Raw genomic sequence first — 16,066 nt, forward strand, 5'->3', positions numbered from 1 at the left:
GAGGGGCTGGAGCTGGGGAGTCTCCCAGCGGTCCCAGGACACTGGGCAGGCAGGTCTGCCTGGCTGCTCAGCTCTGGGCCATTCCCCCTCTTTTTCTGCCCAGGCAGATCAGAAACCCACCATCATCTGCACCATCTGCTGGAACTGGTGATGATGGGAGCAGACAGCATGATGACAATTCCAAAAGCAGGAACCACAAACTGGTGTGGTCACCAAAGAGAGTTAAGTTGTAAGGGGCAAACCTCCATCAGAGAGTGGCAGGGAGCTGACACGGGGCTCTGGAAAGGGCTTGGATCTTTTCCTCTCAGGCAGGGGGCACAGAGTATTATTGGTTCTGCCTCTCACATCTTTTCTGTGAAGTTTCACTCCAGAAGTGACAGTGTTAACAAATACAGTGGAAGCTCTGTAAGCTGAGCTACAAGGTCACATGCACGAGTTTTATTTTTAACATCCCAAAACTACTTGATGTTTCTGTCTGGGCTTGCTCTGTGTCCTCCCATTCTCTCCTCTTTCTTTGCTTGCAGTTCTCCCTTATCCACCTCACTTCAACCCGTCTGAGCACAACCAGAAGAGCAAGTGTTTGGCACACCCACAGGGGCTCTATGATTAAGGTAAGGTTTTGTAAGTAGAGTTGGAGTCTTTATTGGTCAAACCTAATGCAATGGTTATTGTATTGGCCTATGAAAATCAAGAGGTCTTCAAAGCAGCCTTAGTAACTAAGAAAAATAAGAATAATCAGGCACAAGATGTCTTAAATGACACCCTAAAACAGAGACAGCTGGTAACTGTGAACACTTCTGTGACATGCTACTCTAAACCAAAACAAAACAACCTCCATAATACATTCAGTGGATGTGCCAGAGTTTGCAGCACTGTATCTGGGGTTTTAAAAAACTAAGATGCTTATTCTAAGATGGGAGCTTCAGTAGCAGGACAGATGATAAATCAAAAATTCAATTTCTGTAATCACCAAGAAATTCTGAGAGAAGACAAGGATATACAATAAGGGTCAGAGAAGAGGCAAGAGCAATGTTCTGGCAAAAATGCTGACTTAAAATCCAGTGAGTTTTGTAGATTCAGACTGCAAACTATGTTTGTGAGCCAGACTGTATAATAAGATGATGAAGTAAGAATCACAAGTGTTAGAGGCACTACTGTACCCATTTAGAGTTGAGGCTGCTCAGCAATTTTTATTCAGGAATCTTTTCTCTTTTGTTTTCATGACTTTGACTAATAGCTCTGAAATTCTCTGTGTGGGGCATTTGCCTTGGGCTGGGTTTCTTTTGTTTTGCTTAAGACCATTCACTTGATTATCTCGAGAAGTTTAGAGTATGTAAATGAGATTGTTACCTTGTTACCAAGGCATAAAATAGAACCTGAACTCAAAGGAAAAAAAAAAAAGTTTGGACCTTTCTTTTTTTTCCTCAAACTGCAACTAAAGTGGAACCTGTTATTTTGAAGCACTTGCTGAACTCAAACCAAAACCAAAGCCATTTCCCAGTCACCAATGCCAAGTGAGGGTTTGCCTGAATGTGTCTCTACCAAGGACATCACCGGGTCCCCTCATGTGCAGGGAGAGCAGCAGGGTAGCTCCGTGCCACAGCCTCCCCCTTCTCCCTGTCCTGCCTGTCTCCCATACGATGTCCCAACATACTGCCAGCCCAGGGAACCACTTCAGGTGAGCTCTCAGGTGAGCTATGGCTACATTTTGCAGGGTAGGGAGGAGCAAGAAATATTGGTGATGCAGGTCTCACAGCCGGGAGTGCAGTGTGGGGCTGCTGCCAGCAGTGCCCTCTGTTACCCACACCTCGCTGCTCTGAACTCTGCACTACTCCTCCCATTACAGCATCAGTGCATTTCACTGGACAGAAGTTGCAGTAGCAAGTTTCCATGCCTCTTTTCTGTATGCATGCAGCACAGATTTACCATCTGAGGGGGAGGCCTGATGTTGCAACAGATTCTCTTTAGCTCCACACTCCTGCATGCCAGGTTTAGGGAGCTGAAGATAATCTGATGTGCTTCTGTGGGAATGCATGCTCTGAAAGAAAAGCAAGGAACATACCTGACTGATGCACTGTACTGTGGACCTACTTCAACCGTGTAATTTTAAAGCGTTTTTTATTCAGTATAAAGCAATTCCATCCTGTTCGGAAACTCTGAACCAGTGGTTATTGCCATGAAATACCACAGGCTCAAACAGCTGATCCCCAGCTAGAAAATACAGGGAGTAACTCCCTAATTGCCATAGTCTCATCCTTCCATCTTTGGCCTTATCTAACAGGTCAGTTGTCTCACGGGAACACTTTTCACTCTGCATGTCTTATACTGGGGACTTGAGGTTTACCAGAAGGGTTGTCCTGGGATCAAAGTGCCCCTGTAAAACCCATGTGGACTTGTTCAAGGCCTGAGCCTCAAAGACACTGTGTCTTGCACATGCTTACTGGAAATTTATTAGTGCCATTGATGAAGATTTCATCTCTACATTTTATTCTCCCTTTCCACCTACCCTGGGCTGTACCATAGTCATTGTCTGACTCATTCAAAGCTCAGCTGGTAGCATACATATGTGAGATCACTCTGAATGGCACTTGCAGGTGTGCTATGAAGGACAGTGACCCCCTACCCCTAACGCCAAGGTGGTCGCTCAAGCTGTAGCTGTCCCTGCTGTGGGTGTCAAAGTGCAGGGCTTGACTCAGAGATCACCGTGGTGGCATTCTTGGGCTTCCTTTTGATTTTGTATCTAAGGACAAGACTTGAGAAAAATTAGGATTCGGAACACCATGTGTAAATGTGGTACAGCATGGTTTCCAATGGCCTAGTGTTTTCTTCCTCAGCTCCAATGAATAAATATATCTGTGTAGCAAAACAAGACCCAAGCCTGATTTCTTGCTAAGGATGTTAAGTACATAGTGACTGAAGAAGAGCGCTGCACAAAAAGAGAATAAAATCTCTAGTTTAAGGAGACTTAGATGCTCTCCTAGAAAATGTGATTCTACAGCTGGCTCTACCAGCGATTTTGTGCAGGAGGCATGCAACTGCAAGTGAAACATCAGAACCTGAGCATCTCCATGCCTGGTGTGTATATAGATCTATATTTATTTAGATAAAATATTATATTTAATTATATTTATTTTCATCTTTCTATCCTTTAATTGTACATCTGCCAAATAGAAGTAATAGGTGCACTCAAGTGCACCTCTAGCACTGCAAAGATTAATTCGTTATTGGTTGTAAACCTCCTCAGATACTAAGATAGTAAGTATATTGAAAAACCCTGTAAGGAAATTGATAACTCTGTTTTCACCTCAGGTTTTAAGTATGACATACTGGGTAACAAAGATTAAAAGAAATAGACAATATGTCCTATCTGCCCAATACACTTCACCAAAAATATTCACATTCCTTGAAAATATTTTTCTATTGTAACATTATAAATAGTTTTAACATTCTTGGCTCCAGCATTTGGATGCAAACTTTCCTGAGGTTCTTAAATTGCTCTTTATAATATTGTAAAACTTAGCAAGATTGTTTTATGTTCATTTGCAATCTCATCACAGAGGAACTCTTTAAGGTTTCTGGAATCTCTGGTGGCCTTTTTTGATTATTTTTTAAAATGGGAGTCATCCCTTGATTCTGTGAGAAGAGCTCAGATGTGATATAACCTTGGTATGTCATATGATCAGTCACATATAGCAAATACCAAATAAGAAAACAATTGTATTGTTTTGGCTCATTAATTAAACATATTTACTGAATTAAATATATTTACCAAAAATAAATTGTAATTGGTTTATAAACTGAAAGTTATTGTCACTGAACAGATCTGCTCCAGACACAGACATATCTGCAGTTAAAAGAGCAGCTGTGTATTTTTAAACCTTACTTGATTTGCTGTCATGACAGTCTAAAAATAAAGATTTACCAAAGTGGACAGACTGTGAACTGTAATTTGCATCCTTTCTTTCCACAGTAGCTTGGACATGATTCAAGTTAGCATTTCTGTTTTGATATTTTTTTCTAATCCAGCTCTTCGGAAATGTTGCAATTTGTAGGGAAACAAGAAGTGTGCAGGTTTAGAGAACTGTTTCATTGCCTGACATACCTGTGTGTCACCTGCCTCTGGATCTTATGTATCAAATTTACTGAGGCCAGAATTTGTAAAATTTCTGCTCAGGGTTTTGAAAGTTATCATTGGAGTACTGACAATAATGCCATCAACTGAGCCACAGAGCTAAGTAGATCATCAGTTAAAACACAAAGCTCTGTCTTACTGACATATCAGGACAGAAGAAGCATTCAAACCCTGCTAAATATCAGAAAAGTTTTCTCTCCTGTCTTCCTGTCCTCCAGCTTCACAGATTTGACAATGAGAAGAAATTTATAGAAATCATTTGTCTGACAGGACAGCATATACAAGTCAGGAATGAGATAAACTCAACTAGAAATGGCTGATCTGGATAAGGATTGAGACATATTCTGAATCTGAATGCTCTTACATGGTCACTTTTGATAAACAAAGTATGTGTTTCCTTTCTCTACATGTGATTAACATGGAGTTTGTTTCAGCACACGACAGTGTGAAAGCAAACTCCTCTCCAAAAACTTTGAAGTCAGCCTTTCCTGTGATTTTGAAGAACTATAAGGCCCATGCCTCAGATATATTTTGATTTATCAATTATTCCTCTCCAAGAGTTGGTTTTGCAGTGGAAAGTATTGTTCACACATTCATGTTTTTATTGCGGTGTAATGTACCCAGCTTTCCACTGACCTTATGCAAGTCATAGCTGGGACTATTTTTAGAGATTGTATTTGCAGCAAAATGCTACAAGAATGAGAGCAGCAAGGATGCTGCCAATGTGAAATAAATCCATCTGTATCTCCTGCTTCTCTGAGCTGCATAGAATTAGATGTAACTAAACAGCCTAAAGCAGGACAGATACCTCCTAAAATCACATGCATTTATGGGCTGGATGTGGCTGGGGTTGCCCTGGCCAGCACCCTGGTGTCACCTCTGTGCAGAAGCCAGTGGTCCCCAAGACAAAGCAGGGAATGCTATAATGGATGGTCACAAAATATTATTTTTCTGCATTGCTGTCTCAAGCGCTTTCTGTGCAAAGGTGAAGGTACTTGAGCCTTCAGAGTGTTTGTCCCTCGGTTAAGGAACCACCAAGGACTTGTTTTCCTTTACTCCGCAGGACCAAGGAGGAATGGGATTCACTAAGAGATATAAACATGTATTGCTCAGTGTTGGAAATTGCAATGGATGGAACAAAGTTGTGTTGAGCAATTAATGCACATCAAATTCAAACACAACTGTGTGGTCTTTGGTGACTGCAGGAACTAACATGCATTGCCTTTCCCGCACATCTTTCCTTCTCCTGCATTGTTCATGACTTCCATTGCCTAGATGTGAATATGAGAATTTAAAACAGTTCCTTCAAGAAAGAAAGGGAAAGCAGCTTCATGTAGCATCTCTTCCCCTTAAGCCTGAGCCTACTTTCTCTCCAGCACTGCTCTTCTCACGGCTAGGTCACTTAAGTCTGAGGTTGCAGGAGTACTCACATCCAGGCAAATGACACTTCTGTATTTTCTTTAATCTTAGGGGAAAAAAAAAAAAAAAAAAAAAAAAACACTTTAAAATTATTTTACTAATAATGTATATTTTTACCAAGAGCCAAATGAGAGTCTGCTGGGCCTATGGTAGTTCTTACTGCACAGAAGGCGTGGTGGGAAGAACCATCAAAATTAACTTTCTCATTTTCACCAGAAAAAGCACACCCTGGGTCCTATTTGGAAACAGAACTACTGTTCCTCCTTATCATTAGCTTTTTCCCTTTCACAAAAATTCATGGTAGACTGAACCAAGCAGGAATGCAGCCTCTATAGCAAGGACCAGAAAGTCAGAAGTCTGGACTTTTCTACTTGCAGCAGCTCTTCTTTGGACCAAGTTACTGATACCAGCCGAAGTACCTCCAGAGAAGTAGCTCCAAGTAGTGACTGAGCAGCCTCTAGTTCTCTAATCCAACAACTGTGTATGAGGGGAAAGGACTACAGGAGGTCCTACATGTTACTCCTACACAGCATCTCTTTTAGGGGCATTGTTGAAGAAGACTACTGGGCTGGGTAGACCACTGATCTGGCCCAGAATGTAATTTCTTGTCATTTCATGTTCTTAGAGTTTTTTCAACAGAAGGCATGCGTCATGCTAATCACTATCTCCATTTACTTACTATTGGACTCTGTGCTTCTGTTTTCCCATGTTTAGGAAGAAGTAACAGTTATTACTGGGAATTATTGCAAGGGTAGAGATATTATGAGCAATGGGACCTGAGAACTTTTGTAAGCAGGCCTCATAGTGCATTATTTTTACTAACTAAACTGATTTAATTGACTTACTGGGAAAGAACAGAAAGTGTGGTAGTGAAAGCAAAGCTGATCAGCGGTTTGTTCTGACGCAAAGTTAGTAATCTGGTAATGACAACTTTTTATATAAGGATCTTCATACATCATGTTCTTCTGGGTTTTGTTGTTGGACCTCAGGAAAATTGTATGTCCTTTTTATATCAAAAGTTTTTAAGGGGAGAAGAGGATTTTTTTATTATTATTATTATGGAAATGTGAGAACTGTAATGCAATCTTCCTTAAGAAAACATTTAGCCTGTTTATATAATAAAGCTAGTTTAAATTTCTTAAACATTTGCTTTGGCAGCCTCTACTTGTTCTTTTAATCCAGTCTGCTGGTTTCAAAATGTTAACTATAAGGAGCTGCCTGATGCCAGCTGAATTTGTGAAACAGAGGCTAGTATTGCTTATTACTTGTTGCCTGAGACCTCTTACTCTATTTTCTGGCCCCTTGTGGCGTCACTAACACCTTCATAAACTGAATCTAAAATACGATCAACTCAGAATCACCTATTCAGTTCCAGGTAGAGTTTGACACTGACTTGTCAGAAGTATGTAGAGTAAACTGAAAAAGTAGAGCGGTGGTGACCTGTTGTAACAGGTCCTTCTAAAAAGCTTGTCCCCATCTTTCTTAGAGGCCCCTTGTAAGTACTGAAAGGCTGCAATAAGGTCTCCCCGAAGCCTTCTCTTCTCCAGACTGAACAACCCCAACTCTCTCAGCCTTTCCTCACAGCAGAGCTGTCCCAGCCCTCTAACCATCTTGGTGGCCTCCTCTGGACCCTCTCCAACAGGTCCATGTCTTTCTGGTACTGAGGGCTCCAGAACGGGATGCAGTACTCCAGGTGGGCTCTCATACCTGCCTTTTTCCTCACTTTCCTATCTACTCAGTATTCATTGGTGACAACATGGGGAAGAAAGGTGAAAGGCAGTTTGTAAAAAAAAAAAAAGTTAAAGCAAATGGATTTATCTGTGTGAGTACAACCTTGCAACAAGCTCCCTCTGCAGTCTGGAGCTTCTCTCCAAAATGCAGATTGAGGCATCACTTATTCCAGGTTTTGAAACATGAAAGTGGATGTAGCAAATAAACCTGCCTGAAGAGAAGTCCCCTGTGGTTTCTGTTCTACAACATAGAGGCATCACCTGGGAGTGTAAAGGTAAGTAAGGAAAGCAGAGTAAAGGAGGCCAGGAAAATTAGCCTTTAGCCAGGATGGTTTCCATGCTGGGAACAGGGATCATGATGATAATCCTCACTCTCAGCCTTGCTGGTGTAGAGCAAGTAGAGGTTCATTTGCACAACATTAATGTCTTTATGGGGGCTGACAAGACACCTAGGCCAAAAGACCAGCTAATTTTTTCCAAAACAGAGAAAGAAACATCATCTTTCCTATTCAAATGGCGTTGAGGAAGTGGGAAGTTCTCTCACTGTGCCTCTGACTGTCTTGATTTCAGCAGCTTGGTATAGATAGACCCAGTGCGAATACTGGGACAGAAAGCAGCTTGCTCCCAAACCCTGGCTGACCCTCCTGGGCTAATGAGCAAGGACTTTATCTACATCCATGCTGCTATCAGACTACGCTTTACCAAAGGGATCAGGGCTGATACATTACTGTATGGAGTTGGCAATCATTTGCCCACAGCCTTATTCCCTCTAGGAATGCATGTGAGCACCTAACGGATAGAAACCAAGCATGCACATGGAAGGTCTGTGCCCATTCTTGCTCCTTCAGGCAATAACTCTTGTCTTCTTGTCTTTGCTACACACAGCACCGGGCTCAGAAAGCTCCCCCTGGGCAGCACAGGCACTGTGAGAGATGTTTCAGCCGGCAGTGCCGTGCACCAATTGAGCTCTCCACCTCCTGCATGGTGATCAGCTGCCGCTCTCACTGTGGGGCCACCTTCCACATGTGCAAGGAGGAGGAACACCAGTTGCTCTGTCCCCTAGAGCAGGTCCCCTGCCTCAACTCGGCCTATGGCTGCCCTTTTTCCATGGCCCGTTTTAAGCTGGCGAAGCACCTCCAGGTCTGTCCAGCCAGTGTTGTCTGCTGCTCTATGGAGTGGAATCGCTGGCCAAACGTGGATTCAGACACAACCCTTCACAAGAACATTATGAAGGAGACCTTGAACGAAGAGTGTCTGGACACTGCCTTGGCACTCAGAGACCAGAAGATACTTTTCAGGACTTTGAAAATAGCCAACTTGTTTCCAGAGTGGAGGAAAAAGGATGAAGTGGAAGAGCTAATGGATGAAGCCATTGGTGGGGAAGAAGGTGCTGTGGGAGGAGTAGCCTGTGGTTCCCAAGCAACTGACAACCAGTTGTCCCAGCTCAGCCAACATGAACGTGAACTTTTGGCAAAGGACAAAGAGGGTATGGACCTGGGGAGTTACAAAACGTGGGAGAACATTTTCAGCAAAGAGCTCCTGGCTTGCAAGGTAACAGGCTCAGCAGACAGCACAGGACAGAAGACAGAGGAAGCTTCCAAGAAAACAGCGTCAGCCCCTCGTGCTACCAGCTCCACAGAGAAGGCAAAGGAGGTACCTGACAGGGCAGAAGAGGCAAAGGACCCAAAGCTTCAACAAGTAGCACCAAATACAGAAATGACAGGACTGGCTCCCTGGCAAGAAGGTGTCCTGGAGAGGCTGAAGAAGGAAGTTGGTGTAGGTGATTACAACATGTATCTGGTACATCACGGAGGAATGCTCATCCGCTTTGGCCAGCTAGCTGCTTGCACTCCCAAAGAAAAAGACTTTGTCTATGGGAACTTGGAAGCTCAGGAGGTGAAGACTGTCTACACCTTCAAAGTGCCAGTTAGTTACTGCGGCAAAAGAGCACGACTAGGAGATGCACTGGGCCACAAGATGCCAACTTCAGACAAGTCAGTGGATACCTCGGAACTGGGAATAAAAATTGAAGACCTGCCTAAGACAAATATAGTTAAAGCCACACTGCTGTGCGCACTGGAAAAAGAACTGAAAGGCCATGAGATCTCTGAAGCAAGGGGTATCGATGGACTCTTTGTGGATTTTGCAACACAGACATACAACTTTCCTCTGGAATCCTTCTCCTCCAATGCAGTTCTAGCAGATATTTTGGATGAAAAAAGCCCACCAGAGCTCCATGTGGAGCTCTACACTGAATGTGTAACTAGAAGACACAACAAAAGCAGTTCAGCTTTCACATTCACTTGCAGTCATTTTTTCAGGAGGGATGAGTTCCCATCCCACTTCAAGAATGTGCACACTGATATCCAGTCATGTCTGGATGGATGGTTCCAGCATCGCTGCCCACTGGCCTACCTGGGATGTACTTTTGTTCAAAATCACTTCCGCCCTGATGGACTTAAGGCCAAAGTTATATACAGCAAGGCTCTCAATACATTTGCTATTAGGCCAGAAGTAGACACCCTCCTTGGTGAATCAGGGAAGTGCATTTCCACAGTGGCTAATCGAAGGAGAAATACAGACTCGCTGAGCAGCCTCCCAGTGGAAGTGCTCAAGTACATTGCAGGGTTCCTGGACAGCTTCAGTTTATCTCAGCTATCACAAGTGTCAGTGCTGATGAGGGACATCTGTGCCACTCTTCTTCAAGAGAGGGGAATGGTCCTGCTCGTCTGGGAGAAAAAAAGGTATTCCCATGGTGGTACGTCGTGGAGAGCTCGCAAAAAGGCAAGTGACTGTGACACTGGTAAAAAGAGAACCATGGGCTCTCTCCAGATAATACACAAGCATAGCAAGCAATGCTGCATGGAACCATGCAGATTTGGGAAGGTTTGTGAGGTTGTGAATTTGCACCACAGTTATCTGGGATCAGGGCTATAAAATGCAGTACATCCAGCAAAGATAGGAAGGTGCAAATGGCCATCTCTTGACTAGCTGCAACTCCTCACCTAAGTTTGTCTTGGGTAACCTGTTTGCACATGCACTGTATTTAGGCACTGGGAATCAAGAATTACTGCTATTTAAAGGTTACCCGTGGGGTTTTGAAGAACTTGAGGTTCATACGTCTTTTTTCTTTACAAGCTGATCTAGGGTATGTCAAAACTAAAACATGCTTCAGAATGCCAAAGGGCTAAAGAACAAGAAGATGTGGCTGTGAAAGGAGTTCAGGGATTCACATCAACTCCCAAGGGCTTTCATGATTAGTAGTTCACAGGACTGCCGTGAGTGTCTGATTCCTTGGGTTGTGAGCATCTGAGAGAGCAGCATGGGAATAGGAAGCCGCCTTCTGCAAAGCTGGTCTCCTACTGTTTGTGCTAGAAGATTATCATGTCCCTTATTGGCTATTCAGGTAGTCTCGGTGAAATATGTAAATACAGCTCCTTTTAAGTCGTCACTGAACAATAGTTACGACAGGGTTTTTTTATAGCTGATAGCTTTGCAGCTACTCTGACATAAAATTGGTTGAAAGAATGACATGAGAGACTGCAGCTTGAACAAGCAGACAAGACAGAGATCTCGGAACAAGTACTTTAGATCCAAGGAAGACTCCTAAAAGTGATCTAAGGATGTGGCTTTCAAGCAGACCCCTGAAGATCTCCACCTATTGATTCTTATCAAAGGGAAGCTTAGCAGTTTATGACTCTTTATTAAAAGAAAGTACTCTTTATTAAGAGCAAAAAATGAAGTATTCAAAATCCGTATAGCAAAGTTTGGTGCGGGTTGAATTAGCTCAATCCAAAACAGGAATTAGCCATTTACTGGAGGATGTGGCTTCCTTCAGTAAAAGGAAGAAATTCTGGCTGAGTAATCTAATAGCAATTAACTTCAGTTACTGTAATGCAATTTCAAACCAGCAGCCATGAATTTAAACACTGTCTAACCTCTCTCATGTTAACTTTCTGTACTGACCACACAGGAATCTTGTTCCCAGTGCATAGATTCTTCTTGAAAACATCCTGTTTGTAATTAATCTCAATTACTTGATTACTATGTATAATAGCTATGGTTACTTAGGACTAGGACAGGGTCAGGTAATCTTAAGCGTAGTACACCCACATACTGTCTTTCTTCTGAAGGAAGAAACATTTTTAGGGTGAAGAAAGCTAGTATGACTTTTAAAATTTATTTTATTTGATGTACAGCATATATTAAAGTTACTTAATCACAGTCTTATCACAACATGCTAGTGTATCACTAAATGATACTTTGTATCACTACAAACAAAATCATACTATTTTGACTGCACATTTCTGTTTTTTACAAGCTTGTATCTCCTCTAGGAATAACCCTAGCCTTAGATTTCCAAGGTTTGTTCTGGGGTGGGGTGAATAATACTAGTGTTGTGATGTTCATCATGTTGAAGTTACTGATAGATGCTTTAGAAGGCCTTTATGAAGTCAGGTTTCTTTGAGATACATTTCACACGAGCTTGCTGTAGTCATTCTGCTTTATAAATATTTTGGATGCACCTATAAACATCTTAGATCACACCATACATGTGATGGAGTTTTCTGTAGAGGTGCGGTGGTCAGGTGTCCTGGATTTGCCCACACCCCACACTGGTTTGTCACCAAAAACTGTAGAAGGAGAGTTTGCCATTAAAAATAGCAGGTGGTGACTAAAGCAGCAAACCCCGGGAGTACAAGGTACGTAACAACAGACCACATTATTTCTTGTTATGCGAGCCCTGTACAATCACATGTTCACTAACCTGTGCAAGTAATGCCTACCTACTATAAGCATATTTAGATTTTTAAAATCCTGTTCTATTTTTACCAATATTCCCATTTTCTCTTCCCAATTTGTCTCCCCTTTCCCACATTAGATCTGGCAGTTCAGCAGCCTCTTCTCTAGAGTTAACAAGTGGCAGCACAATGACATCACGTGCATGTCAGAGCACTTGAAGAACTGTCCCTTCTACCAAGTGGAGCACAAGACGGACCCCGTGCTGCTGACAGGCATGTGTGAATCTCGAGAGCAAACTCAAAAGACTTTGGTTTCTACTTTCAAGCGCAGACTCTGAACAACCTGCTTCCCCTCTGCCATGCTACTCTCAGGGCCTTTTAAAACAAGATTTGGGAATTTGGGTGTAAAGATTCTTGCTTTCAACTCTCCTTTGGACATACAAAACGGGCTTCTACCTAGTTATGGTTGGAACATCCTGCATTTTTTTTTTTTTCTACAGTAATTTAGTTGTTCAAACTTCATCCACACTGCTCACTGATACCACATGCTTTCTGGTTATGTTTCTCTTCCTTGCTTAATACAGCATCCTGGAGCAAGCAATAAGGATCATGTTTGAAAAGGCATCTTCTCAACTTTGAAGGTAGGCTGCTGCACCTGAGAGATGGAAGAGCAGCAAATGTACCCAGCTTGACTAGGTCTGAAACACCTTCGTTTTGGCTGGTAAACCAAGTTCTGGGAGTACGAGCAGATGCCTTCCTGCCCAGCAGAATTAGGGATCACTACCCTGTTCTGAGACATGAGCAAAAGAAAAGGATCCCCCAAAGTCAAGTGCGCTAATTAGGACTTGGGAATGCACAGCACAGCCACAGACCATCCTTTAGGGCCCCGATTCAGGCAAGCATGCCTAGTTCGTACAGCATTTGAGCACAAGCATAAAGCTGAGCTCATGGAAATATTCAAACCAAACCAAAGCAAACAAACTGGCTCTTTGTTACAAATAACCAAGTAGCAAACAGTTGCAGGGGCTCAACTGACTTTCTCTGTTTTTTGGTTAAAAACATTATTTGTTTTATTTAAAAATCCATTAAGGCCATCAAAGAATATATGAAGTCATATTTAGGATGCCTTACCTACTCAGTTTTGCAATTGTAAATTTCGTAAGCAACTGTAAAGAATATGTCAAAAAAATATTTTTTTTTCTGCCAAAGAAAAGGCATTCAGCAAGCCATTCAGTAACAGTACGGGTAATATTTGCTGGGCTACAGTACAAAGACTTTTTCTTTTTTTTTTTTACAGAGCAGAAAAGTAATTAGGATTTGGTTCTTTTTTTTTAATAAATACATTAATTTAAAAACAGAATGTGCTTGTTGAAGCAACAGATGAGAGAAAATGGGCATGTCACCAACAGCATCTGTCTTATTACACTATTTAAACCCATTTCAGAGGTGCTAGTTAGTAATGCCATAGTTGTGGTGGTGGGTGGTGTTACTCTGAAATGGCTGTAGACTGATTTGACAGCTTACAGCTGCTGCGCAGCCACACCAGTGCCAACTCACACCCCTTTCTTTTTTAAGCCCATAGCCAGAAGTGTGAGCTCAGGACATGAGGTCTGGCTTTCATCTCACCACCTCGGGCAGGAGGACCCTACTGGGAGCTGGGACATCTGCTAGCCTGGACCACAGCTCTTCTTGCTTGGGCTAGCCAGGCAAAAACTGGCCCAAGTGGATGGACACATGCTGCACTTATTACCCCTGGTCTCATTGCAGATCTAGGATAAGGCAGGCTACACAAGAAGGAGCCCTCTCTTACCGATAAACTTTGCCGATGCACCTGAGCTGAGCGTTTGGTAGTCAAAGGCATTAATTGTGTGGTGACCAAAACTGTGCTGTGTGCAGTTCATCCTTGTCTACATTTGTGGTTTAAGTGGTTCCTGTGAGATTTTCAACCATGTAAGGATCTTTTTCTTCTCCACACACATGCCCTCAGGAGCTATTGTCTGAGTTGTGGCAACCGTGGAGTGGTCTCAGGAGCAGGAGTACCAGCAGTTAATTTTTTTTTACGCTATTTTGTTCTCTGTCCCTAGAGATCCTTTCGGGGAAGTCTCATAATGCTTTTACAGATGAGAATAAACTTGTTTGTGCAGGTATCCTGTGGAAAACACGAGAAGTTATGCAGAGGAAACCGAAGCAAATGAACAAGGGAACCTAAGCTGGGCCAAGAGTAGCTAAAGCTGGATGCTCTGATCCTTCATGCTGTGGCTTGAGCCACTGCACAAAGCCAAACTGGCCAACATTTAACATTGTTTACAAAACTGGCCTGTCCTCAAAACATCCCCCTATGAAATAGGTTCCCAAATATTGTCACTCTGTTTTATGCAGGAAGTTGAGAGAGGTGAAAACATAGAGTCAGACTTCCTAGGCCGGCCTCCACACCAGGGCCTCATACTTCACTTGTCATGTATCTGACTGAAAGATGCTGAGCTGCAGCATGATTCATAGCTACAGATCACAGCAGCTGGAAATGCATGTCCAAAAATCCTGTATCAGTATCTGTGCTGGGTACTTAAAATAGAGGCACTCAAAATTTTAGACAATTTGGGGAGGAAAAAAGAAGTCCCATATATAATAGGGTCTCAGCGTAAGTCAGTGTTGAAGGATGGTATAAGAGACTATTAAAAAGTTAGTTCAGCCTGTGAACCATCTCTCACCTGATCAGCTGCTTAGCTCCTGTAAATCGATGTAGCTGACCTGAAGTTGTGGTTTATGTCAGGTATGAATCAGGCTCATTTTTCCTTTAGTGCCAGTGTCACTGGCAGTGCTGCTATTCTGCTTCTGGCCTCCTTTTGTCAACGCCAGTGGACTGCATTCTTGTATCTCCCTGCTCCTGGAGACTGCACAGTTTCAGTGCCGTATTTATCTTGGTGAGCACAACACCAGTTTAGTTAAAAGGCAAGAGGCATTGGTTTGGGTCCAGCAAGCTTTTAGGCTCCTAGTTTAAGCTTGTACCTTGACTGATGGAAAGCTAAGTAAGGAAACTTTCCCGTTAGAAAGTTAGGCTTCTGAACAGGACTTACGAGCCAGAACAGTTCCTGAATTTCAGCTTGAGGGATTTGATTAGAAGAAACAGGGCATTTGATGTTTCTCAAAACAGTTCTTTTGCTGTGGCAGTGTCTGGACTGGAAGAAAGGACCCAAGTCCAGCAGAGTGCTTAGGCTGCTGTTGGTCGAGATCACACACTCCAGACCTCCATGGCTTTGATCCCGTTCGTGCTGCCCACGTGCCTTGTGATGGCAGGAGCGACACTCCGCACACTCCAGGCTGATGTGTTTTGCAGTGTTTCCTCTTACTGGAAGAACAGGAACAGAAATGATGGCATCGTGGAAATCAGAGAGGTCAGGGCAGGGCAAAAAGGCTGAGGACAAAAGGGCACAAAGATGCAGAAAAGGAAAGCTAGTGGGTGTGGACAGAGGAGACCTGCTTGATTGTAGGCATCATGAGGAGAGGCAAGTGGGGAAAAAGGACACATGGATGATGGGGCAGTGGGATGTGGAAGAGGTGATGCAGCTATAAATGTTTTAGGAGGAAACAGTTCGATTCAACAGGCACTAGCACAAGAGTGATGTTTAGGAGAACAGAGACAAAAGGAGAACAGGGAGTTTATTTTACTTGGTTTCTATGGACAAATTAAGACATTTGGATGAGCCTGAAAAACTCAGTGAAATGTAAAATCTGTTTTGAACTGTAATTTATACAGTGGACCTCACTCTGTGGCACAGCCTTGGTTCTGGATTAGAGTATTCAGCCAGTGGATTGTTGAAACATGAGCTGAGAGCCCATGGTAAAATCACAGAGTCACTGATTTTTATGTTCCTGTACACTCATAATTTGCTGCCAACAACAGACATTCTGGATACATGTTTCTCCTTGAGGAAGGAGCTAGAAATTCCAAACCAGTGTTATAACAGTAACATGGGGCAGATGATATTGAGGGGTGAAAGGGTAGGTCACCTACTGACATGTATCATAAATCTGGGTTGGAGGAA

The 16,066-nt window shown here is 42.8% G+C and overlaps 1 protein-coding gene across 2 annotated transcripts; it reads left to right on the forward strand.

Moving 5' to 3' along the window:
* The first annotated feature begins 354 nt into the window (after positions 1–354).
* On the forward strand, positions 355–14,637 carry FBXO40 (F-box protein 40). Of its 2 annotated transcripts, XR_010469805.1 has the most exons (4): positions 355–611; positions 8,167–10,065; positions 12,164–12,664; positions 13,599–14,637. XR_010469805.1 is itself a non-coding variant. In XM_065049995.1 (3 exons), exons 1-3 carry the CDS (start codon positions 603–605, stop codon positions 12,359–12,361), a joined length of 2,106 nt encoding a protein of 701 aa, XP_064906067.1. In that variant the 5' UTR covers positions 355–602; the 3' UTR covers positions 12,362–13,355. The 2 variants fall into 2 exon arrangements, 1 of the variants encoding a protein (XP_064906067.1); XM_065049995.1 differs by lacking the exon at positions 13,599–14,637 and having other exon boundaries at positions 12,164–13,355.
* Positions 14,638–16,066: the final 1,429 nt, after the last annotated feature.

Source organism: Columba livia, chromosome 1 (genome assembly GCF_036013475.1).
Source record: "Columba livia isolate bColLiv1 breed racing homer chromosome 1, bColLiv1.pat.W.v2, whole genome shotgun sequence".
NCBI lineage: Eukaryota > Metazoa > Chordata > Aves > Columbiformes > Columbidae > Columba > Columba livia.